Below are 25,847 nucleotides of genomic sequence, written 5' to 3'. Positions count from 1 at the left end.
GCTTGTTCTCAGATAAAAAAAATCGAATAAAGTGTTTAATTTCATTGTACTTGAATACTAGTATCTATTTTATTCTTTGCATTTTTCATCTATTAAATATATTTATTAACTAAGGATATTCTTATAGGTACCTACTTACCTAGTTAGGTAAGTACCGTCAAATGCTGGGAAGCTGGCACTCTTCTTTCATTGGTCAGATTCGGTTCTAATTATACGATTTGCTAAAACGCTTATACACACCAATCGGATCGCACAACAAAGCCGTGAAGCGATGTACTTGTGTATCAATTTTACACACCTTGCTTTTGTTATTTTCAAACGATTAAGTTAGTAGTTCGATTGACTACCGTAGTTCAGTTCATTTTGAATTAAATATTGTTCATCGTAGTGATCCCGTATATTGCATGTAAGTAGAAAAAAGCGTTGTTGTAAATGATTATATTATGATGCGCTTAAATTCAATGTTTACTTTACAAGGCACATAAGAATCGAAGAGTATACTTTGGAAGCGATGACAAACTGAAATCATAACTGCTGCGTTTCGACGCAGTGTGGTGAAGGTAATGAAAGAATTCATAGTTCCATGTTCTTATTTCTAATTCCCCCTATGATACACAGTACATTAAAATTATATAAATCGTTAGTGTAATTGTACAGAGAATTAAAAAATAACTTTTTCGTTATTAGGTTTAATCGTTATTAGGTTATGAATCTCATACACGCGCGCACGTTATCAAGGAGTATACAAACACTGAAGTTCCTGTACATTTTTGTTTGTCAGAACAATGATTCGAACTGCTTGTGATCCTACGATTGAACGACATTTTAAAGGTCATAAAAATGTTATCACGAGTTTGTGTTTTCATCCTGAGACAACTCAACTTATATCCAGTAGTTTGGATAAAACTATTATGTTATGGAACCTTAAGGAGTCTGTAAGGGCTTACAGATTTTTAGGACATAAGGATGCTATTCATAGTGTCACCTACGCGCCATCAGGTGAAGTCATAGCAAGTGCCTCTGAAGATAGAACTGTCAGAATTTGGGTTCCAAAGGTAACAGGACAATGTATGGATTTCAAAGCACATTCAGGGGCTGTAAGATCAGTAGAATTTAGTCCTGATGGAGAGAAGGTATTAAATGTGTAGGGATCTATTTATTGTAATTATTCGTATAGATTGATACAAATTTTAAATACATTGGTATTTAGTTACTTACAGCATCAGATGATAAAAGTATTAAGTTATGGTTTGTGCGTCAAAGAAGATTTCTTATGTCATTTTTGAGTCATACTAGCTGGGTCAGATGTGCTAGATTTTCTAATGATGGTAGACTTATCATTTCCTGTAGTGATGACAAAACAATAAAATTATGGGATGTCACTAGTGGTCAATGCGTCAAAACATTAAAGGATACAAAGGGTACGAAACATTTTCTTCGGTCGTTTGTTCAACACATTTATCAACTTAGCATTACATACATTAATGATTTAATGTAAAACAGAAAATATAAAATAAGTTATTCTATTAGCTTATAGTACGTGCGTGGAATTTCATCCAAGTGGTTCTGTAATTGGCTGTGCAAATATGGCTGGTTGTGTAAAATTATATGATTTACGCTCTACTTCCTTGTGCCAACAATATATAACTCATGAAGGTCCTGTCAACATGATCAAATTTCATCCCAAAGGAAATTTCATGTTAACTGCTTCTACTGATTCCACAATGAAGGTGGAATATACTTGTTTTTTTTCTCTAATTTTATACATTTTTTTTGTATTATTTATACTTGAAATTTTAAAATAGGTTTTAGACTTATTAGAAGGTCGCCCAATTTATACACTCAAAGGACATGCAAGTGGTACAAGTGTAACGTCAATAACATTTTCCTCTAATGGTGAATTCTTTGCTTCTGGTGGAGCAGATCGTCAATTATTGATATGGAAATCTAACTTTGATAAAGATGATATTGCTTACAAAAGTACTCAGCAATTAGTTTCATCCATTAAAGAAACAAAATTCAATAATGAGGATGAAAAACAGGAGGTAGAAAAAATAATAATAATTACCATATCTGTGTTAAAAAAAAACTGAAGTTTATTTTAGCTATAACTTCCAACATATTACTTTTTTTTTAGTTATTACGTGATACCTTTAATAATGGAGTTTTACAAAATAATAGATATCAATGCAAATCACCTGATCTTGGAATTTTTGGAAAGAATGTAGAACAGAAAACAAGCGACCTAAAGTCTTGGAAACTTTCTGAAGAGGATTCTACTATAAATGTGCCACATTTATCTAAAAACTTCTCTGATGCACAAGTCTCTACCCATACAAGTAATATAGTAGATGCGCTTAACGACCAAGTGCAGTCATTACGCGATACTGTTATTATTTTAGAACAACGTCTAACAGCATTAGAGGAAAAATTAAGAAAATGAACTTTTTATATTTTACTTACACAATTGCATAATTACTACATTTCTTATGTAAATAGTACCTTTAAGGTTTTCATATAAATTGCAGTTTAGATTTTTCAGAATACCATTTCACTTCAATAAAAGAATAGTAAAACTTGGCTATGTAACCTTATGAATATTATGGTTGCATACTTACATCCCACAAATGGTATCAATGGTATTAGTGACTTTGCCATTATTATAATATTCATCTGAATAAAAATTCAATGAATTACAATGAATTAATATTTGTGTAAAATTATATAACAAACGATTAAGGAATGGATTTAGTTAATTTATTATATAGATAATTAATATTTTTATACAATATGTAGGATGAAAACAGATTTTTTTATTATAATAGCCACGAAAGATCAAATATTGTCCATGCTAAGTATTCGGTTTAACATTGCAGAATCCTTAGAAGGATTATTAAATTTTAAGTGTCTTTTTAATCATTATTCGAAGACTCACCAAATTTTTCTGTACAAAGTATGTTCAACTTAATTCCAAATACAATTATTTCTTTCATTCTAACAATTGACATGCCTTCCCAGTTTTTTTAATAACTTGCAATATTTCGTCAGAAGAAAGTGTAGACGTCACCAGTACTTTCTTATCTGGCAAATCGATTTGTACATTGTTGATGCCTAAAAAAGAATTTTGAAATGATAGTATAATAGAAAATATTATTCAAACTGAGGTTTTTGTCTTTTTAAGAACTTACACATACGGATTAATTACATTCAGATAAACAAAAGGAAAGCAAATAATTATATTTTACACTTAATTGGAACATAAATTTGAAAATATATTCCATACCTTGCTTTTTATTAAGTACATTCGTTACAGCGTTAGCACATCCTTCGCACGTCATTTCTACGTGGAACGTATAGGTCTACGATCGAGAAAAGAAATTTTAATATACAGTTTCTTGCCACATTATATTAGGGGCTTATTATTACCTGTAATGCCATAATGATCACCGTATGTGTATACTTATCGACTTGACGTGGCACTCTGATATTATTCTATGTAATGTGACAAGTGTGAAAGAGTAAATATTTGTAATTGAACCATGAATAATTCTTATCTTGTCTTCAAGATGATGGAGCGCATTTATTAAATAGCCAAAGAATATTCTTCGATTTATACGTTTTTTCTTTTTATATCAGCATAAGTATGTATAAGTGACTGGTATTATGATCTTGAAACATGTGTTCTACAATTTTACGTATGAACTAAGAGGTTATTGTACGAATGCGATTACGCTATCTTTGTATCTTTGCAAAATAAGATATTTCCCTAGATATTTGCAGAACTTTAGAGAAATAAAATAATTGTAATAGAACTACCAATAATTCATTTCTTTAATATACAGTGTATGAACTTTATTCAAATTAATAATTTAAAAAAAAAGTCCTACCGTCTAAAACACTGAGATACATTTTACGTTAAATTTCTAAAATGCGTAGTTGAATCACACTATTTATATATTAATGATTTCACTATGAATAAAGTAATATGGCAATTGTATAAAATAATTATGTTTTACTATTACCTGCAGAAAAAATGACAAATTTTCGATTCTAATGCTTATTCGACAGTATCTGCTATTTTTACGAATGATATGATATTTTGTTATTACTTGTATATTGTTATACCGATATTATTATTACATTTTTAAATTTTTTCCTGTCTGGTTTTGCACATTCAGTCATATTGCTCTACAGTATTAAGAATATATCATTTTTAAGTATTAAGTAAAATATTTCATTGTTTACTGTACTTCAGAATACAATATTTTAATGAAAAATAATGTAGAATTATACTTACTTTTAATTAGATTTAATATAATCTCCTTATCGATTAAATACATCAATGTATGTGTATGGGGAAATTTAGCAATAATATTTATATGTTTACATTGAGACCAGCTTAATACACTTGAAATTTGATTTCTTAGGATAAAATTTAATTTAAATATTACGCATGTTTGCATTTCTTGCTAATATCATGTTTAGCAATTTATGGGAAGAGGAATACATTCGTACTACAAAAATTTCTTCCAATAAATTTACATATAAAAGATGGTTAATTCGCATGTACACTTACATACATGTTTGTGTTTACATGTAACATTATATACGTAAGTACATACCCTTAAGTTAATGTTCATGATAATTATCATAATAGACAATGTTAAACATTCTTCTAATTGATTTAATAAAATACAGACGAAGGCCGCAGTTTTCCAGTTTTAATGATAAATATTAGCTGATATACCTGAACATGCAAAACGAAACATCTATGAAGAACGCTTCTTATTCGAATACTATATTTCACTTGTAAAATTTGATTAGGATATTTTAACGAATAAAATCTTTAAAACCATTTTTGTAAGATCGGAAAAATCGGAAGTAGTCGATTTCAGAAAATATATTATTTTCATAAGTGGAGTAATACACATTTTAATAATCCTTTAAGGTAATAAGTCCAGCTTAAGATTCTGCGTTTTTTTCCTTTTTCTTTTGTTAGAGTTGGTTGACAGGAAGAGAACTTAATTTCTAGAGGACTGGTTAGGTTATAGTCTGATGGTGGAGTAATTATGTATCCACCGTCAAAGAAAGCAATAAGTGTTCTGAATGGCTCTACCACCAGATACTGACGAACTCTGATGTTCCATGTTGTTTTGTTGTTCCAGTCTTTCCAGGGATTCTACGCGCGTTCTTATAGAACCTCCATATGTGCGTACCTATATCATTAACAAACATAATTATTTATTTTAAAAATCATTCAGTGATATAATAGAAATTTTTCTTAAATTTTCTGGGATTAAAAATATATCGCGTCATAATAAATATTATTAATCGTTTAATGAATTAATTACTATTATTTAAAAATTCAAGATTGCTTAAAAATTATAGTAGGAAATAATAATGTAATTATCAAATTGAAAAAACCAGAAATTTTAAGAATATTTTTTGTACAAGAGCGAGCTCCTTGCCCCACGGTCATACTTGTTGAGCACCATTGTTTCTTTTTATGTTATTCAAAAAATTCTTCAACGCTAAGAGTTGTCACACATTTGACATGAGGCATGTAAAATTTGTATTAGTTGAACCTGCTAAAATACTAATTACATGTTTACCGGTATTTATTTTTGCATTTTATCAAGTTTCCACATTCGGATTGAAAATTCATGAGTTTGTACATTTAACGTAAAACTATAAAACAGATATTAAAAGAAAATATAGAACAATGACAACAATAAAAAGCCATTATTTTCGGTATAAAAATATTTCAAATATGTAAAATTCGTACAAATTTACTTCAACTAGAGGAAATAAAAATTAAAAATTTTTGAAGGAAAATTATTTGCTGAGCAAGTAAAAACATATAAGTATGAAATTACGTTTGTAAATACAATACTATTGTGTAATAAACAAAAGAATCAGTATGATTAATTGGTAAGACGTATATTAAATATTTTTACAAACATTTATTAAGTAATTAATATTTACTTAATAAATATCACGGATAATTAAAAATAATAGGAAAATAATAGAAAAACATTTAAGTGATGCGTTAATAGTATAAAATACTTTACATTTTAAACAAAGAAATAATAATGTTCGAATACTTACAAAATAATCCGAATATGGCACTACATGAACTACTAAGGAACTGATGAAACCTTTGTGAACACACGAATATTAATTTAGTATGTATGTATTTCCAGCCGCACGAAAAATGGGTGCATCACTTTAGTTGGTTATTTACTCACTGTCTGTAGATTAGACTTCAGACTGTGGGTGTTGGCCACTCGCGTTCACTCAAGAGGAGTTAGACTTCCACTGCTGACTCTTACTTCTCTGGGCTCCAGGGCTGCTGGAGGTCTTCTTTCTTGCAGCTGTTGTTGATTTGTTCCAGGTACAGTATGATGTCCTGACCTTGCGGTATGATTTGCCACAACAAATTCCGTCAGTGTTACATCTGCAGTTCCACCAGACTCAAGAGGTATGGCATTTTGACGGAAATGTTCAAGCATATCATATATAGCAGGAAAGCAAAGATGTTGAACTCGACAATGACCCTGATCGTTTAGTGTCATACGTAAATGCTGCAACACATATTAAAAATAATACTGTAAAACTTCTATCCACATAATTTAATTTAACAATACAACAATTTTACCTTTGCTCTGCCTTGAAAATTGAAGGTTAATACAAATTCTCCCTTTCTTGTTTCACTTTGTCGAACAAGAAATACACCATGACCATTAGCAGCACTGTGCAATACAAGATGCGCTGCATCTGATCTAGAAAGAGTACCATGAAACCATGGATATTCTCTTAAACTGCTCGATAAATCTGTTTCACCTTCATTTGTAGCTACTGCAACAAAATTTTAGTTTCTCTAATCCATACAACACGTTGTATTGAACGCATCATATAAAGAAATGTCTTACTTTGTTCAATATCTTGTTGGGATGAGCATAATTCCAAATTACTATTACTCCTTACGCGAAGTCTTAAAGGTATTTCAGGAGGATTATTAGATGCCTCATCTCCATGTTCATGGGCTGTGGATCGAGAACTTTTACTCGCCGAGTTAGCTCTTAATCTATCACTTTCATTATTAATAGCTAATGAACCATGCATTAATGATTCTGCAGTAGCATCTGTACCAGAATTAGGATTAATGGAATTTTGTTGTACCGTGCGCATACAATATTTAATTGTTGCTAACCATGATCTCATATCATTCGAATTATGAGCTTCTATAACAAATTCCATGTTGTGTGTTTTTAACACAAATGTATTTTCATGATCTGGCATTTCTAATGCAGTTGTTTCTCTAGCCTCTGTTATTGCTGAACAAAATACACCACTACGTGGTTTTACAGCTTTTGGAGGAGAATAAAATTCCAACATATATCCACCAATAGCTTTTATCAAAGCTAGTCTAGACTTTCCCCATTTCTGAGTTCCATCAATGTTTTCTCCCATCAAAGAATTAACAATACCTTCTTTCCTGCACTCCACTACAATCTTTGAGAGTTTAGCTTTCGAATGTTTATCTCTACGATGTTCAGTATGAGATAACTCTACCTCGTCGCTTTGTTGCTTATGAAAAAAACTTTTACCCTTCTTAAGCCCTTTAAAGGACAACCGTCTAAAGAAGGGTTTATGCACAGGTTTTGGCGATATCGTGTCACCATCATGTTCCGAATAATCGCTGAATTCTTCGTGCGACGAAGCACGAATGGTAGTATTATTGTTTTGATTTGTGACATTGACATCTCTGTCATTGGTAGTTGTATGTCTTGCATCATACAGAGATGGTGATCTGTAAGTTATAACAAAGTAAATCATAACTGTGTGTGTATAAATGCACTATGTGTGTGTATGCGTGTATGCGTGTGTCTTGCTTTGATTTAATTTACAATTATTTACTATTTAGGTATGTATCTATTAAATTTTTGTTGTAAAGAATAATACTTCTCTGAAAACCATTTAAAGCCATTTAAAAGCAGATATGAAATTGAAATAGAATAGAATAGAAAAGAAAAGAAAAAAGAAGAGAAGAAGATTATAAATAATAAAACTAATGTATTTTGTAAAGATTACAGCAGACCTGACTGTGCGACGCAAGTATTCGGTTTCAAAATGTTCGCAGAAGCTTTCGACGAATTTCCTTAAAAAGTCGCGATGAGAGAGGTTTGACCTGGCGCGTTCGGGTAGATTTAAACTGACATAGGTACAAAAAGCTTTAGCAAAATCCGAAGCTGAAGCGCGGGCGTGTCTCTCGCAGAATTCTATCCAACCAGGTGCAGCTTCGGGCGACACGGCAACCGCCGGCGCCGTTGTTGTTGTCGGCGTAGCCGTCGTCGTCGCTGTTACCGTTACTGCTGCCGTCGTAGTCGTCGTTGTCGTTGTTGATATTACCGTGTTTGTTATTGGTGTCGACGCAGTTACGGTATAAAAACTCATTACCTGCGTCTGCTTAGCGAAAGGGGCGAAAGACCTCCCCTGCCACTACACAACTACACGAAATTCTTTACACGACCAACCACAAATTTCTCTATACGAAAAGCACACGACCACATACCTATACGTACAATTATTAATCTCTATCGCACTTGGTCGTATTCGTACAGTAGAACAGATGAAAACAAGATAGCGTATTAAAAAATTCTGCTATTGTTTTCATAGAAAATTGTTGATATCGATAACCAAATCATTGAATGCACTTGCTTCACAAAAAAGACGCAGCATGTACAAATATTATTCTCGTCGAACTCGAATAAACGAAGTAGAACGAATTCTCGATTATTTCAACAAATTACGAATTACGAATAATCTGTACACTGTTGGCGTAATGTATCCGGACTTTTTAGTGACGGTTGAGATCTCCTGCAAGAGCAAGTGACGCTGACGATCAGCTCTTTTCTAATTCTGTCCGAAAAACATACAGCCCTACACAGACGGCATATTCAAAGAAGCGACTGGTATCTTTCTTACTCACACAAGTCTTGATTCTCTTACCTATGACCTACCATTCGTGTAAGATTGCATGTTTTTCGGCTAGAATTAGGAGAGAACACACACACACACACACGCACGCACGCACACACACACGTATGTAAGTATCGGCGCCACTCGCTCGTAACGACCGCAATGATAGCCTTATAAAAGCACAACTACGTATAACAGTGCAAACAATGCGTGGAAGTGCTTCATTCTGATTCCTATTAATATAGTGTACAAATGAATTGCACATTTCACATTTTATATCTAAAATTTTACATTTTACACTTTTATCGTTTCTTTATTTAATCTTTTTCCTTTTTATATACATTTTTAGTGATATTATGGAATACGAAACTAACGTGATAAATTCAAGAAGTAGAAAAGATAGAAGTATTGTTTCTGTCATAAGTCTAGCTAATCGAGTCGTTTGTAAGATAACCTGAAATACGCGTTTTTAAATGTAAAATGCTAGAAAATCATCTTTTAACACTGTATTCGGTATTCAGGACGAAATCAAGTAATAGCAAGGAAAATCATTAACTTAGAAATCCTCTAGAGAACATTTTAGGAGACATCACTACCGTAGAGTGGTTTCACAGAGGCCAAACTTCTAATGAAATCATCGGATATAAGAATATAATCACAGTAGACAGTTATAGAGACAACTTTCTGACCATTGGTTTTCGAGACCAATTTTCGGCGTGCGTGTAACGTAAATTATATTTTATGAACGTAACTTCAGAACTTTGCGATTTCGTGAGCGCATGCGTTACAAAAGATGTATTCTATGAATATAATTGCAGCGCTCTGTTTCGACACTGACATTTGCGTATGAAACTTGTCAATTTTTCACATAGTTCGATCCCTAGTAGTCGAGAAAAAGCGATGGAGATAGGTACTTACTTACTTACTTACTTACTTATTTACCGATTTACTTATTTGTTCATGTATGTAAGTAAGTACATCAAAAATTTCCATGGGAGTTTTACCTTGTGAGCTACTCTGCTGTCCTTACATTCGTAGGTTTGTGACATCGAGCAAGTCACCAGCACATTTTAGTTTATGGATTCGAAAAACGATAGTGGAATCACAGCTTATACGATAAATACGTAAATATTTATAAATATTGCATGTATGCGATTTTTTGAATGAATGGGGGAAAGGGAGTAGAGGTGAAAAGAGTAAATAATATTTCACTCTGTGGAAGATGTATAATAATTTATACCTTTTATTATTTCATTTCAGTTTTGTTCTTCCTTTGTGAAAATGAATCTGAAAATAAAAGTAGTACAATTGTATTGTTTTTAGTATTACATAAATTATATTTTCATCGGCAGTTTCACATAATGTTTAAACATTAATTATTGAATTGTCAAACTTCTATATTCTGAGTTGGTTTGTGTTTTTGTTTCCAATTAGTTTGTGTACAATATATCATAAATTGGTTTTGGAAGATAGTCGCTACATAAAGCCTGCATCTTTTCTTTACGTGATACTGGAGTGTACCTTCTCATTGGAAATGTTTTTACTATACCATCTGTTAAAGCTCTTGTAACTGGTGTTAAATCTGCCTCTGGGCCTTGAGTATATTTTTCAAGAGCTAACATTTCTTTCTGAAATAATTCTTGACCGTATTCTTTACGAGTTTGAGGATCTAATTGAGTCCACATATCTCTAGCTTGTTCAAGCAACGAACTATTATCTTTTAACCATGCATTTCCAGATACATATTCACCGGTTTCAATAATTACCACATCTACACCCCATCTTCTCATTTCCATTCTAAGACAGGTTCCCCAAGCATCCACGGCAGCCTATTAAGTAAAATGTAATTTTAGTTTTCTTTAATCGAGTAAAGTATTGGAAAATAATCTACCTTGACTGCACAATAAATTCCTCGAACCGGGCTTGGTATGCGAGCCAATAGACTGCTAACTAATACAACACGACCTTTTGACCTCCTAATTAATGGTAAAAAAACCTTAAAATAAGAATTTTATTAGTTGATTCACATATTTATTTTTTAATTTCATTTTTCTTTTCAAGTATTTACATTAATGTTACCTGAGTTAATCGAACAAGACCAATAAAATTAATATCTATACTACGTTTTAATACAGAAGGTGGTACCCATTCGCATTCACCCAAAGTTACCCAAGCCGCAGCATGTACTAATGCCCATAAACCTAATGCAATATATATGTAATAAAATTTAAAAGGTATAATATACAATAAAAATATCTTCAACTGTTTAAAACAAATGATTATACAAACCTGGTGCCCCATCTGGCAAATTCTCATTAACATAAAGAAAAGTTGAATGAATATCGTGCTCGCTGGTAATATCCAACTGTAATATGTGTAACCTTCCAGAAGTTTCCTGTTTTAACTTCTGCATTGCTTCATCATTTTCTGCTTTGTTACTGAATCCAGCGAAAACTGTAAATCCCTTAAAAATATATGTATGTAAACATAATACAATGCGAATGTATAATGATTTTAATTCTAGTAACAACAATACGCAAGGTTCATCTTACCAATTCATCTAATTGTTTACTTAAAGTGTATCCAACTCTTGAATCACATCCAGTAACAAGAATTGCTTTCCCGGCAGCAGTTACCTGTATCATTTACACTTATAGTTATTAATATTGTAAGCATTTTATATCAATTATGTATTTAGCACAAAATTAGGAAATAAATATAAATTTAAATGATAATCGTCAATGGTTCGTTCCATTATTTTAAAGGATAAAAGGTAGCTTTTGCCAGAAAGTTTATGTTACATTATATGTAATCAATAAAAAAAATGTATTTTCATATAATTAAAAGTTAACAATAGTACCGATATTTTGTACTAAAATATTAGGTTGATGTTGAATTATTTTAAGAACTAAATTGGAGTAACTGGAAAGCTGGATACAAACTTATCTAATTTAAGTTACGTACCTTCAAATTATGATAAAATAACGTTGATCCTATGGATATGACCAGTAATAAGAGGAACAGCACGAAACTGGATGTTTGTGATATACCTAATGTATTCAATACAGTCGCTAAGATGACTGCAACTGCATGTGAAAATGCGATTGGAAGGAAACACCTTTCTGCTAATTCCCATGTTTGACTGTCATCCGGTTCTTTATTTCCACTTGGTAAAGGCATTTCTGATTGAACTTTATTAATATTTTAAACAAATGTAATCAGTTCCATTCAAATGAGATATGCGGCTCAGCTAAGAGCCCTAACTGGGCTAACTCTGAGCTAACTTTAAACTTAAAACAGTATCTAGTCTCATTGATCTATATTTAACTACAGTGCTGTGTCTTAAGTTCAGAGATCCTAGCAAAAGTTGAATATCTTACATCAATAATAGCTGCTCCTTAACGAATCATACTATGTTTCATAAAATGCTTTATTTAAATAAAATTATACTTATTGATCAATTGATTTTTACACATTTCAGTTGAAAATAATAGTTACCATTTCAAAAGCTGTGCAACTTTAATATGAATTTTACGTATTGAAATAAGTAAATAAGTGTACAAATATAAGGAAAACGAAAGCTTTCTTTCCAGCAGTTAAACTTTCTTACAAACCAATTCTGATGTATAATGATTTATAATTGAACTGTCTAAAATAACTTTCTTCTTGAACATTTCAAATTAAAAAATACATATTATTTATAAATAAATAATAATTTCAAAATGCTATTTACATTGTCTGGATAATTTCTATTAGTTACACATGATTACATTCCTGTCTATTTTAAAAAATCAATCTGTATGTCACTTTCAACATAAAAATTGAATATAAATAAATATAACGTATGTATTCGTAATTATTATTCGTTCGTCTCTTGTTTCGTAAAGATATACAGAACGATATCGTTGATGATAAAAAAAAGTAGTTTACATTTGTTGAAATATATGGCATCGAATCATTATTAAAAAAATGATTTTCTTTTAATGTAAACAATTTGACAGTAATAAAAAAAACATTGGTACTAGAGTGGGGTTGGTTATTGATTTCCGTGTGGGTGCCATGTTGGGAGGGAATACATGAGGGTGTCTCTCAGTCGCACCGTACGCGGTAGTCTACAGAGAATATAAATAGGAGGGGTAGTTGCACCATTGACCCAGTGTTGAGTTGACATACGGTCAGTTCAGTCACTCGAACGTTATTCATCTTTATAAGCTTTTCAACATTTTTTATTCATATTTGTGAATTGTTAGAAATTATAAAAAATTTCAGTAAAAGCCTACAATTTAATGCAATCCAAAACACTGCCCTTTCTTACCTACGTTCCAACCATACAACTTTATACCTAGTGCGTTTAAGTATCGCTATAACATTTTTCTAACGAAAATTCTATAAAAATTATTTGTGTCCAGCAACAAGTTTATACTGCTCGTCGATTAATGTGAATACACGTCTGGTGTTGCGATTTGATTTGATGATCATCGGCGTCATTGAGAAACTGATGTGCAACGATAATCAAGCCTTAGTAGCAGTCAATTCTTTTAATGAAAGTACATTTTTTACAACATAAATTTAATATAGTTGACTGATATTTTTGAGTTAGAAGAACATAGACATTTCGGTGAGCATTAAAATTGTTTTCTGATTTGCAATTTGAAGCGGTATGTCAGAAACAGCAGGAATATCACAGGGGCTGGGCAACCCTTACAAAATTGTTGATCATGCTAGAGAGAAACGGAAAGGAATCACTGCATCTTCACTGAAAGAATTGACTAGTATTGCAAGAAGTCGTTTGTCTCTGCCCTTGGATGCAGAACTTACAATAGTTTTAGAACAAGATGGTAATGTTCTGTTAATTTAATATAATTAAATTTTTCTTCAATGACAATGTACCAGTGACTATATCTTTTCTCTGTTTTCCTTTTTCATAGGCACAGAAGTAGATGACGAAGAATATTTTGCAACTTTAGAAAGAAACACTAGCTTAATGGTTCTACATGGAGATCAGAAATGGATAGCAGCTGGAAGTAGTAAGACTGCTTCTCGGTATATCGTCGTAGATGATGTTGATAATATAGAAAGTGGTTTAAGAGGAGATGAACTCAGAAGGCGTCGACCCCTAATAGAACCATTGGTATCATCGTTGCATGGTGATCCTTCACATATATCGCTGCTCGGTGGAAGTGATCTAGAATTACTCAGTGACATGGATCCAGACAGCTTAGCTGACATAGTACCCGACAGGTATAGGGTTAAATTTAAAGATTATTTAGCGTGTAATGAAGAAAATTTTAGCATGTACAGAAAACGTATTATTCTTTATTTTATAAGTTATTTCGGAATTTGAAATTATATAATAAAATTATAAACTCTTTTAGAATTTTCTTGGAGCAATTAAAAGAAGCTTCAGGCAGATTCTTAGCTGAGAAACGACAAGCACAGGAGTCTATGGCTCTTCTTCAGATGTACGCAAATGGTGGAGAGATGGAGCGAGCGTAGGCCATGTGGGGGGTGGGCGCCCTCACATTGGCCAACATGTATCGAGTGCGGCGTCGTGTATTTTACAAAGGTCGCCAATTGCAACAAACCTTAATCCTCTTCTGGAATTGAGCCCATAACATTTATAGCGCAACATTCTATTGCGCTACCTACTACCATTGTGTACCATTCATGAAAATTTGAATGTGCACATTGTCAATGAAAATATTAAAACTCTTCTATGCTGCATTTTGAAAAGTGCAATGGAAATAGGAAGAAGTACAGGAACTAAAAAGTTCCTATGTTTTACGGATTGTCAAAAGTTATTTCTGAAGTATTTGCAAGTATCCACTAAATATGTGAATACATAAATTTATTAGCAGAAAAAGTGCATTGAAAGTTGATGCTTGTTCATACTATAAGTTAATATTCTAACAGTATATAGTTATACTTTCTATTAATAGTTTTATTACTAGTAAATTATTTTTAGTGTTTTCCTTTTTATTTTATGCAAATCAGTGGCACAAATATGTCAGTGTTATTTATTTGTAGAGTATGGCATAAGGAATTGCTTTTCTGTAACACGAGGTCTTAAATACACATGCATAGTTGTGTATGAGCAATTTAGCTGTTGAATAATCTGAATGTATCACGTAAAAACCAAAACTATATAAAAATATTATGTCAAAGAAAACATTCCGTCACGATGTTGTCATATCAGTATTAGCTAAAGTACGACATATTTGGTTTATGAACTTTTGTATGTAGATATATTATACCAAACTTTAGTTCAACGAAGATCGATGAAATGTTTAAGACTGAATTTTTAGAGAAAGAGTGCATCCCCATTACAATCACCAATTCATTATACACTAAATTTAGTGTTGTAATAGAAGAAAAAAAAAACAATATCAGCCTTTGATACCAAACAAAGTTATGCATTTGATAAAAAGAGAAATTGCAAGAAAAGGAGAAAACTTGTGCAGGTGTTTCTGGAAAGATTATGCATATGCATATGCAAAGTAAGCTGTGTATTAAAGTAAAAATTATGTCATTATATCTGTACTTATTCTAACAGAAAGATAACTTCTTAATATTATAAAATATTAACCTACCATTTAAAGTCTATGAGATGATATAATTATTATGAATTTTCCAAACAGGAAGTTTAATGCTTATGTTTACTCTTTACAGAAACATTCTTATCAAAATATCGTGACATTCTTTGATATATACCTTAATATCCGTATATTATGAAATAATGTTCACATTTATTGTCATTTGGATATTTAAAATGCAACGATCAGCATGCAAATGCGTTAATACATTTGAAATTTGTTCTTTACGTCGTATCTAACGGTCTTTCTTTACGATACATCGGGAAAAGTAATATTTGAATTAAATTTTAAGATGCGCTAGGAAACAAATAATATACATTTAATAGAACTGCCAATGAAGGAGAACTACTATAATGCTCAATATAATAATATATCCTCCCCACCAAATCCTATAAGAGTAGTATATTTATTATTATGTTCTTTTTTCTTTACATACGCTAATATTTAACAATTTAACATATTGTTACTAATATCATATTACTATTATTTTTGTTATTGTTATTATTGTTAACATTATTATCGTTACCACTATCGTTACCTTACGTTTATTATTAAACACTAAGTACTTTGTATATTTGTAAAAATTAAGTTTTAACAGATTGTAGGAAGTTGACATCTATGACCTGATGTAAGGCGTTTGAAGCATCTTTCGTTCGAATGCAGGCACTGCGTAACTGACAAACAGCTTCTTGAAGAATAAGTTCACTTTTTAAGAGTTGTCGATTAACACATGATAGCTCTTGCGCGGCAGTGCCGATTGTACCTTCGATCATTTGCACAAGATCTTTGTCCAATGTTTCGTTGCATTCATCTGTTTTATTATAAAACTTGTCAATTGAGATATTAAACGCTGTTTCTTTAGAAAATTAAATGTTATAGACTGTTTAAATAATATGCATAAAATATTCAAGATTTAAACTGCTTCTAAGTATTTGATGTTTTAGATAAAATAAAATCGGTCTGAATCCATTAGAAACTTACATTATTCATTTAATTATGTTACTATACATTTTCCTGTATCAGAATTATTAAATAATACTCTAGGAATAGTTCTGTATATTGTATTAATATAGTATTAATAAAATGATGTTAACAAACTTCAATATACATAATTGTTTATGAATGTTTATACTTACGTAATTTCTTATGCAGTAAACTGTTGTATCTAATAGAATATTTTTTTGATTTTGGTATTTTAATTTCAGTATAAGGCATGCATGCTATAGCATCTACTGCTCCACTAACGCTGCTTAAACTTGTTCGATCTGCCACAAATAAACTTAAATTAGAAACAAATTATTCTTTATTTTCTTGAATTATGAAGAGTATCTTACCATCATCGGATTCAGGAGCTTCACCAGATATAATAGTACCGCAATAGTTAGAATTCAGTATGGTAGAAAACTCCATACCCTATAGAATATATTATATATTTTATGTAAAATTCTTTTTATTTTTGTATTTAACAAGGGCATAAAATAATATAAAAATGTCGTACAGTGGCAACATTTGCGCTATCATCATCAGACTCTGGGGCTTCTCCAGAGACAACAACAGCTTTCATATCCATGATGGAATCGTGTAAACAAAAGTCACAAATAATTCTTATATCCTCCCTATGTCGCAGCTCTTTATTACATGTAGAATTTCGAACTGAAACACAAAAGAATTGGAATAATAAAATTAACATAAAGTTTCAAAGTAAGCTGAAAAAAATAAATTGCAGCTCATGTAAAGAAAAAAGTAATTGACTTTCCTTTTACGAAATCTATTCTTCTATTAGGCAATTTATTATAAAATCAAACATAATGCTACTAGTGTAAGCTTTCTAAGTGTAATTAGGAAAAGCAGCATAATATTAAAGTTATGAAAATTAAAATGAACTTAACCTATGTTGACCTATCGAAGTTTGAACGTTCTAACGGAAACAATGTGTGCTTTATCCATTATATTGTATTTTTATCTTGAGATATTGGAACTTGTTTTGAAAATTGATTAATCTATTTTTATTTTCTATGTATTCACAAACGATCGTTTCTAACCACAATTTCGTACACGTAACTCGACTACTAAGCATGACATTTGATTCGATATAAGTATTAATAAAAATTTGTCACACATTATTCATCATCGTTGCTAAAATAATTAATCGATTTTCTTCCATAAGTTCATAAACAGTAGAACAAGTAGATAATATGCTGGCAGTATTTATGTATAGAGAAGAGATAATTTTTATTGTATTTATATTCATATGCGTATGTACAAAATGTAAGTATAAACAATAAATGAAGTACCATTTATATACACATTTAAATAATTTTAAATAATAACTGAAATTATCCACGCAAAATATCCAACTCTTCTGGAGTAACATGCATTCTTAATTCTTTTTCTCTTATCACATCCTGAATTTGTGTAAGTAACTGAGGTGCAACTTCAGCTGCATCGATATATATGCTCCTGGCCCAAGGACATTGTTCTACACTCTTATGATACACTTCTTCACCTTTTTTCTCACATAAATTATACTCTCTGAGAAGGAGCATGTACAATCTCCACAGCAAAGGGCAACATCTGGTGGTTGGTTCCCTGCAAATATGAATATTTTCAATGTTTGTATATAAAATGTAAAAAATAAAGAGAAATGAAATGAAAACATACATTGCAAGAGTCTGATGAAAATGCATTAATTTATTTATTGCTGCATTCATACCGACGAAATCTTTAAGTTCTCTTAAGGAATATATACGTTTACGATTTGCCAAACACATAGCGATTGCTCTCCATAATGGAAGTTTCTTTTTCTGGCTATTAAATTTCCAGATTGGTAAATTACTCTGTTAGGAAAATATCAAAATGAAAATATTCTATTTAAAACTTGGAAGAATACTTGTTTTTACATTGTAGTAATCTTTACCTCTAGACATGCCAGTAGAGAAAGAGCAGAGAAGTTGTTTGGATATAAATTTAACATTTCATGTAATGTATCTTTTAAGATATTTACTTCTTGTGTCCGTTTGTAATGCAACTCTAAAACTGCAATTTGACTTTCGTATAATATTTCCTGGAACAAAAGTAAAAGATGTAATACATAAAATACATGATAATTTTCCATAAAGATACTTCGTAATACCTGTATACAACGGCAGTCTTTGTAGTGATTTATACAGTCTGTAAATGTATTCATTACTCTAGCGATATCGAAGTTTTCTATATACAATAGATACGCGTAACATGCAATCGTGTCGCATTTTAAATTTGGTAAAAAATAGGTATCCGTTTCATCGTCTACAGGAATTTCTTGCAAGAAGCTTTTCACGTGATCTTCTAAATATATTTTTACGCGTTCCAATTGATTCTCACTAGTTCCACTAATCATTTGTTTAATAACATTCAATATTCGAACCCTATGTGTTTCTTTGTCTGTATCGGTGCCAAGCAAAATTTCGATAAATGTTCGGTATAAACCGAAGAGTGCTCTCTTCTCGTCGGAATCGGATATTGCCGAAGGACATGGGCATTGAGACTTAATTGCTGTTTCTAAAATATTCACACAACTATCGAATCTTCCCATTTCCTTTTCTATCAATGCATACTCCTTGTAAAAATGTAAATTGTTTCTGTTCTCTTCTTTTTTAAGGAATTCTTTCAATATTGTCTTCAACTTCTTTCCCCTGTAAAAAAAGAAAAGAATGTGATATGTGTTGCATAAAAAAATATTATGTTCGAAGAGTAAACGAAGAAAAGTATACTTGTTATCATGTTTTGAAGAGTCATCTTTACGAAGAAAAATGAGCAATCTTTCAAATCTTAACCACCAAATATACATGCTTGTACGTTGCATAGGTGGGAAATTTTCGGCGATTGTAGAAAATGTTTCTCGTATAAAATCCAAATATGATTCTTGTGCAGGATGAAACATAAGGTATTGAGGACCTGATGTTAATCTCCCTTCAAGTATACCAATCAGTAATTCCTTTCTTTGGCTATCCCCAGTCATTTCGCCTGCTACAGGATAAGCAAAAGGAAGTAATATTTCTGAAGTTTCTATGCCCCATTTAAAATCGTTTAAGTTCAACATCTGAAAATGTAATGAACAATAAGGAAATGTAATATGATTTTTTTTTATACGATACAGAGAGTATCTTCACGAGTTTAACATGAGTTTATATATACCTGTAAGGTATAGTCTCTAGTAGGTAGAAGTGGCACTTTAAGTGTAAGAAGCGCATGTATTGCCATTTGAAAATTCAAGTTTTCTGAAAGTATAGGATGTACAAAATCAGCGACATCATCTGGCAAGACGAATCTTCGAGAATCACCGGTTAACTCCAATTCGTCTCTGCTGACGCTAATCCAATGACAATTTTCTCTTAACGATTCTATTCTCTGCCACAGTTGGTTGAGCGGTAATCTCGACATTAGTATTACTTCCTCCAGTCCAACTATAAATCGGTGAAAAAATTAGTGATTAAAATGAACAAAGGTGATATTTTCTTAGATGTTGTTGAATTTCAATAATTCATACTTAATTTTTTCTCATCTATTGTTTTTTGGACAGATAAGTTGTCCATATTTAAATTAAGATTCAAACTAAGATTCAAACGTATTGTTTCCCACATTTGTTCCCAAAGTCCAGTGTGTCGCAAAAGTGTTAAACACCAACACAACATTCCTGTTTTCCATAAGTAAAGTTAAACATCTAATTAGATTCAATAGAAAATTTGAAACAAATTGTAGCTTGTTACATACTTAATAATCGCTCGTCATACATTCGAGGATTTATTCTAGCTTTCTGTTTTAAAACAGAAAAACATTTTGAATATAGATCCAACACTTTTGGTACAGTACACATTGATACAGAAGCTTGTGTAGCCATAATGAATTCTTGCCATAAAACAATGTTTCCCGAGTCTTTGTTTACTAATGTTTCAAGTTGTTTTGAAAACTCATCAGCTGGCAACAGCTCTTCCATTAAAGATAATTTTAATTTTAATAACAGTGTAGATTCCACATTTTCTTCTATAGCTTTTTGAACTATAGAAAGTTTCTTCAATGCAGTTGCTCTATGAACATCTTTTATTGTTTCATATTTTTGAAGATATTCCAATGTGTCCTGAGAAATGATATTTGTGTAATAGACATTCATAACAAATAATAATGTAAACAAAGAAGTGAAAACCTACCTGAAATTGAATATATTCAATCCACAGTTTAATATCATTTGGATTACTTGTTAGTTTCTCATTATATTCTTTAGTTTTATTTTTTTGGAATTCTTCAAAGTTAATGCTCCACGGAGAAGTACAGTCAACTTCTTGAATTGAATTGGTAGTAGATTCCTTTGTAATAATACTATTTTTCCTCTTATTCTTTTCTATGAGATCTATATTATTGATATAGTACCTCTCGTAAACAGCTTTTTTTGGTTGTCTATATAATGCGAAACCAAGGGTATTCTTCTGAATATTATAATAGGGTCTTACTCTAGAACAGAGGGTTTTAACTGTATTATTTCCCTTATCCCTGTATTTGTCTTCAAAATATACATTTTCCACTTCTTGTTTATAATTTGGTTTTCCTGTTGTAGCATATTTTCTTTTTTCTTTTTTCCTCTTTTTTATATGTTTATGATTTTTTCTTTCTTTATGTACTGGACTATCTTTATTTGGCGAAGTAACATTGCACGGTGTCTGTTGTTTTTCTAAACAAGGAACTTCACTTTTGATTTCATCCGAAGACTCTGAAGAACAATTGATAAAATTATGGGATGAAATCTGATCTAAAAAACTACAATTGTGTAACCAACTGCTCGAAAGGTCCCCTATAATTTTAAAAGAATTCCATTGTAATAAAAGCAAAGTCATAAGTAATAATGAATTTCGGGAATGTATTTTAAAAACCTGCAAGATTTTCTGGATGTTTATTGGATGTTGAAGATTCATCCGTTTGAACGGAATAAGCAGGAAATAAAGACATGTTTTTGAAAGTTTATACATCTAATAATTATAAAGAAATGGTATTTCTTTTTCTGTACAAATTATATAAACGTGTACTCCCAAAATGAACATTGTTAACAAACTTCAAACGTCATACGCATTGCCTATTTCATTTAAGGTTAACGTAATACACAACAAGGTCACGTGACCTTCTCAGGAACGTAGTGTAATGTAACAATATGCACTGAAAGATGGGGATCTTTGAAAATTGAGATAAATAGTCATTTTCGTTTCGCATTTTTCTCAAATTGATAAATGTGAGATTCGTCACGGTGAGAAAACAAACGTGTTAAACGTGCTCAAACATTATTATTATACTCCGATTTAATCTTGAGCTGAACAAATCGTAGTATTTAATATAGCGGGAAACCTATGCCATGTAATAGAAATGATATGCATGATGATTGGTTGAATCGAAATAGCGGCAACAAAGTGTAGATTTGAGTCATATTCTTGAAATGATACAAATTATCTTGATGATACGTTTTGTCAAGCTCAAGGACGTAAAAGAATGATTATCTTAATTGCCTGAGAGTATATGGATAGTTGTTGCGACGCACAATTCAATTCTAATAAAGCCACCACATAGATAAGTAACAAAAAAATTGCATATATCTCGAAGAGAAATTACATACTTTTTTTCTTATAGAGATTTACGTGAAACTGCTTCTGTTTCCTATGAAACGTAGAGGTTACATTTTGTTCTAATGCCAATAACTTGAAATACACAACTTAAATGTTTCGTACGATTAATATTATTAAAATAATCTTTCGTGGCGCGCATTCGTCCACGGATGTATTCGTTGCACCAAATGCATCATCTAGGGTAAGTATATATCTTACTTTTTATTTTATATCATAAATATTTATTTTAATTATTTGTTATAGTAAATAATAGATAAAATTTGTTATTTCAAAGAAATAGAAACTGTTAAGCTATAAGAGTAATATATACGTATATATTGTCGTAATTTACAGTCACAAAAACAAGAAACTGTAAATACAATGCAAATATTATGTGTAATATTAAAGTCTGTTGAACAAGATTTATCACCGCATATAAACAAACCATCAGGTTATTTCTTATATCAAGTTATTCAAAGAATGTGAATTCAACGTGTATTCCATCCGAGCAGTGATCGTTTGTCTTCGAGCTATCGACCCAACTCATTGAACAGGGTATAGTTGTATAAGAGGCTAGCATACATGTTCCATTAATATCATAGATCTAATAAAAGAAATCTTTATTTATGTTTGCACTTTGAATGACCTCAATATACTTTTGCTTACAGGTGCAGAAATTCAAGGAGTTGCTAGATAAAAGCAAAAACAATGATATGCTTACAGATTCTTTTGGACGACACCATACCTATTTACGCATTTCTGTTACAGAAAGATGTAATCTTCGATGTAAGAATTATTAGAATAAAAATTCTAAGTTTTGATCAAGTAACCGAAGGAACTATTACATTTCATACAGGTTTATACTGCATGCCAGCAGAGGGAGTTACACTGACAAAGGGTGATGGTATTTTAAAAACAGAGGAAATAATTAAAATAGCTGATTTATTTGTGAAAGAAGGTGTACGTAAAATACGTTTAACAGGCGGTGAGCCAACAGTAAGGAAAGACATTGTTGATATTATTGGTAAATAATATGATTTCTATTAGTAACATCTATCGGGTATTAAACGTTTTGATACAATGAAAATAATTATTACAGCTGGGTTGAAACAATTGCCTGGTTTGAAGCAAGTTGCGCTCACTACTAATGGCTTAACTTTAACACGCCAGTTACCGTCTCTCCAGCGAGCGGGTCTAGACGCGATAAATATTTCTCTGGATACGTTAAAAGAAGACCGTTTCGAGCAATTTACCCGTAGGAAAGGTTGGCCCAGAGTGATGGCTGCAATAGATTTGGCTGTTCAATTGGGTTATAATCCTGTAAAGGCGAGGAAAGAAAGATGTATTCTAACAAATGATCTGCAACTAGACGAATTTGAGATGTATGTATATTTCACATTTTCTAGGTGAACTGTGTGATGATGAATGGTTTCAACGACGATGAATTAGTCGATTTCGTGAATCTAACAAAAGATAGACCGATTGATGTCCGGTTCATCGAATACATGCCTTTCCAAGGGAATAAATGGAACGAAAATAGAATGGTATCTTTCGATACTATGAAAAGAATAATTAGGGATGTATATCCTGATTTACAACGTCTTCCAAATGATTATAACGATACGTCTAAAGTGTGTAACGATGAAAATCATATTTAATTTGATCATTTTATTCGCATGACACTGAAAGGTATATTGCTTTAAATAGGCGTACCAAGTTCCCGGATTCGTGGGACAGGTCGGATTTATCACGTCGATGAGCAATCATTTTTGCGCTTCGTGCAATCGATTGAGGATAACGGCGGATGGAAATTTGAAAGTTTGCTTATTCGAAGGAAAAGGCGAAGTCTCTCTTCGAGATGCTTTACGTAACGGAGCTTCCGACGAGAGTTTGAAGGAAATGATCGGTATCGCGGTGCGACGTAAGAAGAAGCAGCACGCTGGTACGTCTGATCGTTGATCCTCGATAACGGATCGTAACAGATTATTTCTTCTTGTAGAACACGAAAAAACTTTCTACGAAGCGATAACGTTTCTATGTTTCCTATAATGTGTGTGTTTCAGGAATGTTCAATCTATCCCAGATGGAGAACAGGCCGATGATCCTTATCGGGGGGTGATCGAATGTTATTTTGGAAATTTTCCATGCTAGTTGGCAATTGTTCTTTTTCCAAAAGTATGCGTACAAACGTTATCGCTCTATTTAACATGTAATTAACATTTCGAAGTATCTTCATTTTAGTGAAATTCAAGATATAATATCGATCGTTTGCACTTACAGTTAAGAAGAATCGCATACACGCGAGCAGTTTTAAAGACAGACAAGAATACAATATTTTCTCCAAACATTTAACGCATACGTCTCTGTGTTCGTACAAATTTCTGTATCCGTGTACGAATTCGAATACGAATATAAGGATGTATCGTTCGCTGTCGCACGTGGATAAGCACGGCAGAGCGAGTATGGTGGACGTCGGTCCGAAATCCGAGAGTAAACGTGTCGCGACAGCAAGAGGAATCGTACAGGTCGATTCGACGATCAGCAAATTAATAGCAGAGAACAATGTGAAGAAAGGGGACGTGCTGTCCGTGGCACAATTGGCCGGTATCATGGGTGCGAAGCGCACGCCCGACTTAATACCGCTGTGCCATCCGCTGTCGTTGTCTTACGCAGATGTGCGGTTACATTTGAACGAAGAACTGAATCGAGTAGAAATAACGGCCGAAGTTCGATGCACTGGGAAGACTGGCGTGGAAATGGAAGCTTTAACGGCCGTGAGTATCGCGGCATTGACCATTTACGACATGTGTAAGTATGCAGCTTCTCCGACGTCGATGAAGATAACCGATATAGAGTTAGTTTCAAAAACTGGTGGTACAAAGGGTGATTTCATTAGAGATGAAATCAGCTAGACGGTGGTGGTGGTGCTAACATATTTCTCAAGCTGTAGAACATTCAAGGAATCTTGTGACATTGAATATGTTCGATACGGTGCTATTCAACAACGTTAGGCCTTCGTAAGCGCGTAGTATAAATTTTTATAACGTTCACGATTAAAAAGAGATCTTCGTTGTAAGTTTATTGAGCTCGATCCCAATGTACGGTGTAAGATACAGGATACAAAATGCAAATACAAGAGAAAATATCTTTACTGGAACACCTGTGAATTGACAGGTGATAAATTTGAATCCTACAATGTACTCAATGTAAGTACATTACTCGTTTGTTCATGGATTCGATGCTAATAGATTTTGCATTTTGCATCTTGGTATTCTGCATTTTGTATAGTGTACTTTTCGTCGGTTATTTTGTACTTTGTAAGTTGTATTTTCTATTCTGTATTTTATACACTGATCGACACAATTATAAGGTTAATTTTGTCGGTGATTCCATAGCGGAGACTAAACTTTATTCTTCCAGGGTAATACAAGTAGGACATACGGTGCACAAGTTATAGACATGTATACATTTTGTACTCCTGTTGAAAGCGTAATATAATATATTGTCTGTAAACGCGTCGAGTTATTTACCAACTGAAGCGAAGTAGAAATCCACGCATATCCGCGCATCGTCCATCGCGATAGAAGTCTAGCATCGGAACGATTGTTTGGGACGACTGGAAAAAGGATGAATCGTTGGGGTCGCGTTA

The 25,847-nt window shown here is 32.1% G+C and overlaps 8 protein-coding genes across 36 annotated transcripts in view; 3 read left to right on the top strand and 5 right to left on the bottom strand.

Moving 5' to 3' along the window:
* LOC116430245 (protein arginine methyltransferase NDUFAF7, mitochondrial) overlaps positions 1–286 on the bottom strand; it is a 31,308-nt gene extending 31,022 nt beyond the window's left edge. For both annotated transcript variants that reach the window (XM_031984105.2, XM_031984100.2), the window contains exon 1: positions 140–286. The gene's annotated coding sequence lies outside the window, so the exon portion shown is untranslated. The remainder of the gene's footprint in view (positions 1–139) is intronic.
* Poc1 (Proteome of centrioles 1) lies at positions 256–5,216 on the top strand. The gene is made up of 7 exons (XM_031984112.2): positions 256–406; positions 478–560; positions 688–1,133; positions 1,211–1,421; positions 1,531–1,730; positions 1,806–2,045; positions 2,138–5,216. The coding sequence occupies exons 3-7, from the start codon at positions 786–788 to the stop codon at positions 2,441–2,443; spliced, it is 1,305 nt and encodes a 434-aa protein (XP_031839972.1). The 5' UTR covers positions 256–406; positions 478–560; positions 688–785; the 3' UTR covers positions 2,444–5,216.
* Positions 2,794–3,952, bottom strand: Atox1 (Antioxidant 1 copper chaperone). 2 transcript variants are annotated; one of them, XM_076368620.1, is made up of 3 exons: positions 3,888–3,952; positions 3,284–3,359; positions 2,794–3,111 (listed from the first exon to the last, which is right to left on the bottom strand). In XM_076368620.1, the coding sequence occupies exons 2-3, from the start codon at positions 3,336–3,338 to the stop codon at positions 2,990–2,992; spliced, it is 177 nt and encodes a 58-aa protein (XP_076224735.1). In that variant the 5' UTR covers positions 3,339–3,359; positions 3,888–3,952; the 3' UTR covers positions 2,794–2,989. The 2 variants fall into 2 exon arrangements, with proteins under 2 accessions (XP_076224735.1, XP_076224734.1); XM_076368619.1 differs by lacking the exon at positions 3,888–3,952 and adding an exon at positions 3,427–3,578.
* Lnk (SH2B adapter-like protein Lnk) lies at positions 4,886–9,189 on the bottom strand. 5 transcript variants are annotated; one of them, XR_012998829.1, is made up of 6 exons: positions 8,102–8,457; positions 6,933–7,813; positions 6,659–6,858; positions 6,249–6,584; positions 6,109–6,158; positions 4,886–5,216 (listed from the first exon to the last, which is right to left on the bottom strand). XR_012998829.1 is itself a non-coding variant. In XM_031984086.2 (5 exons), the coding sequence occupies exons 1-5, from the start codon at positions 9,024–9,026 to the stop codon at positions 5,082–5,084; spliced, it is 1,482 nt and encodes a 493-aa protein (XP_031839946.1). In that variant the 5' UTR covers positions 9,027–9,189; the 3' UTR covers positions 4,886–5,081. The 5 variants fall into 5 exon arrangements, 4 of the variants coding, with proteins under 4 accessions (XP_031839946.1, XP_031839938.1, XP_031839942.1 ...); XM_031984086.2 differs by lacking the exons at positions 6,109–6,158; positions 8,102–8,457 and adding an exon at positions 9,013–9,189 and having other exon boundaries at positions 6,333–6,584; XM_031984078.2 differs by lacking the exon at positions 6,109–6,158 and having other exon boundaries at positions 6,333–6,584.
* On the top strand, positions 7,769–15,415 carry LOC116430248 (DNA fragmentation factor subunit alpha). Of its 19 annotated transcripts, none has more exons than XM_076368618.1 (5): positions 9,210–9,228; positions 10,021–10,106; positions 13,392–13,820; positions 13,911–14,223; positions 14,358–15,415. In XM_076368618.1, exons 3-5 carry the CDS (start codon positions 13,643–13,645, stop codon positions 14,476–14,478), a joined length of 612 nt encoding a protein of 203 aa, XP_076224733.1. In that variant the 5' UTR covers positions 9,210–9,228; positions 10,021–10,106; positions 13,392–13,642; the 3' UTR covers positions 14,479–15,415. The 19 variants fall into 19 exon arrangements, with proteins under 19 accessions (XP_031839989.1, XP_031839987.1, XP_031839974.1 ...); XM_076368614.1 differs by having other exon boundaries at positions 9,211–9,228; positions 13,639–13,820; XM_031984115.2 differs by lacking the exon at positions 9,210–9,228 and adding an exon at positions 9,759–9,892 and having other exon boundaries at positions 13,639–13,820.
* LOC116430246 (D-beta-hydroxybutyrate dehydrogenase, mitochondrial) lies at positions 10,249–12,162 on the bottom strand. The gene is made up of 6 exons (XM_031984108.2): positions 11,947–12,162; positions 11,535–11,618; positions 11,272–11,446; positions 11,062–11,183; positions 10,874–10,978; positions 10,249–10,811 (listed from the first exon to the last, which is right to left on the bottom strand). The coding sequence occupies exons 1-6, from the start codon at positions 12,160–12,162 to the stop codon at positions 10,413–10,415; spliced, it is 1,101 nt and encodes a 366-aa protein (XP_031839968.1). The 3' UTR covers positions 10,249–10,412.
* Positions 15,416–17,079: 1,664 nt separating the features above from the next.
* On the bottom strand, positions 17,080–21,928 carry LOC116430128 (nuclear exosome regulator NRDE2). Its single transcript, XM_031983832.2, has 11 exons — positions 21,479–21,928; positions 20,762–21,399; positions 20,328–20,691; positions 20,104–20,250; positions 19,752–20,020; positions 19,328–19,656; positions 18,709–19,249; positions 18,493–18,639; positions 18,237–18,412; positions 17,870–18,164; positions 17,080–17,228 (listed from the first exon to the last, which is right to left on the bottom strand). The coding sequence occupies exons 1-10, from the start codon at positions 21,552–21,554 to the stop codon at positions 17,912–17,914; spliced, it is 2,940 nt and encodes a 979-aa protein (XP_031839692.1). The 5' UTR covers positions 21,555–21,928; the 3' UTR covers positions 17,080–17,228; positions 17,870–17,911.
* Mocs1 (Molybdenum cofactor synthesis 1) lies at positions 21,716–25,711 on the top strand. Of its 5 annotated transcripts, none has more exons than XM_031983833.2 (8): positions 21,716–21,846; positions 22,224–22,400; positions 22,867–22,984; positions 23,055–23,222; positions 23,298–23,524; positions 23,605–23,829; positions 23,906–24,140; positions 24,479–25,711. In XM_031983833.2, the coding sequence occupies exons 2-8, from the start codon at positions 22,311–22,313 to the stop codon at positions 25,108–25,110; spliced, it is 1,695 nt and encodes a 564-aa protein (XP_031839693.1). In that variant the 5' UTR covers positions 21,716–21,846; positions 22,224–22,310; the 3' UTR covers positions 25,111–25,711. The 5 variants fall into 5 exon arrangements, 3 of the variants coding, with proteins under 3 accessions (XP_031839693.1, XP_031839694.1, XP_076224723.1); XM_031983834.2 differs by lacking the exon at positions 21,716–21,846 and adding an exon at positions 22,553–22,753 and having other exon boundaries at positions 21,988–22,400; XM_076368608.1 differs by lacking the exon at positions 21,716–21,846 and adding an exon at positions 22,553–22,770 and having other exon boundaries at positions 21,988–22,400.
* The last annotated feature ends 136 nt before the right edge of the window (positions 25,712–25,847 follow it).

The sequence above is a fragment of the Nomia melanderi genome, chromosome 6, assembly GCF_051020985.1.
Source record: "Nomia melanderi isolate GNS246 chromosome 6, iyNomMela1, whole genome shotgun sequence".
NCBI classification, from domain to species: domain Eukaryota; kingdom Metazoa; phylum Arthropoda; class Insecta; order Hymenoptera; family Halictidae; genus Nomia; species Nomia melanderi.
This window is presented reverse-complemented; position numbering and strand designations above follow the sequence as displayed.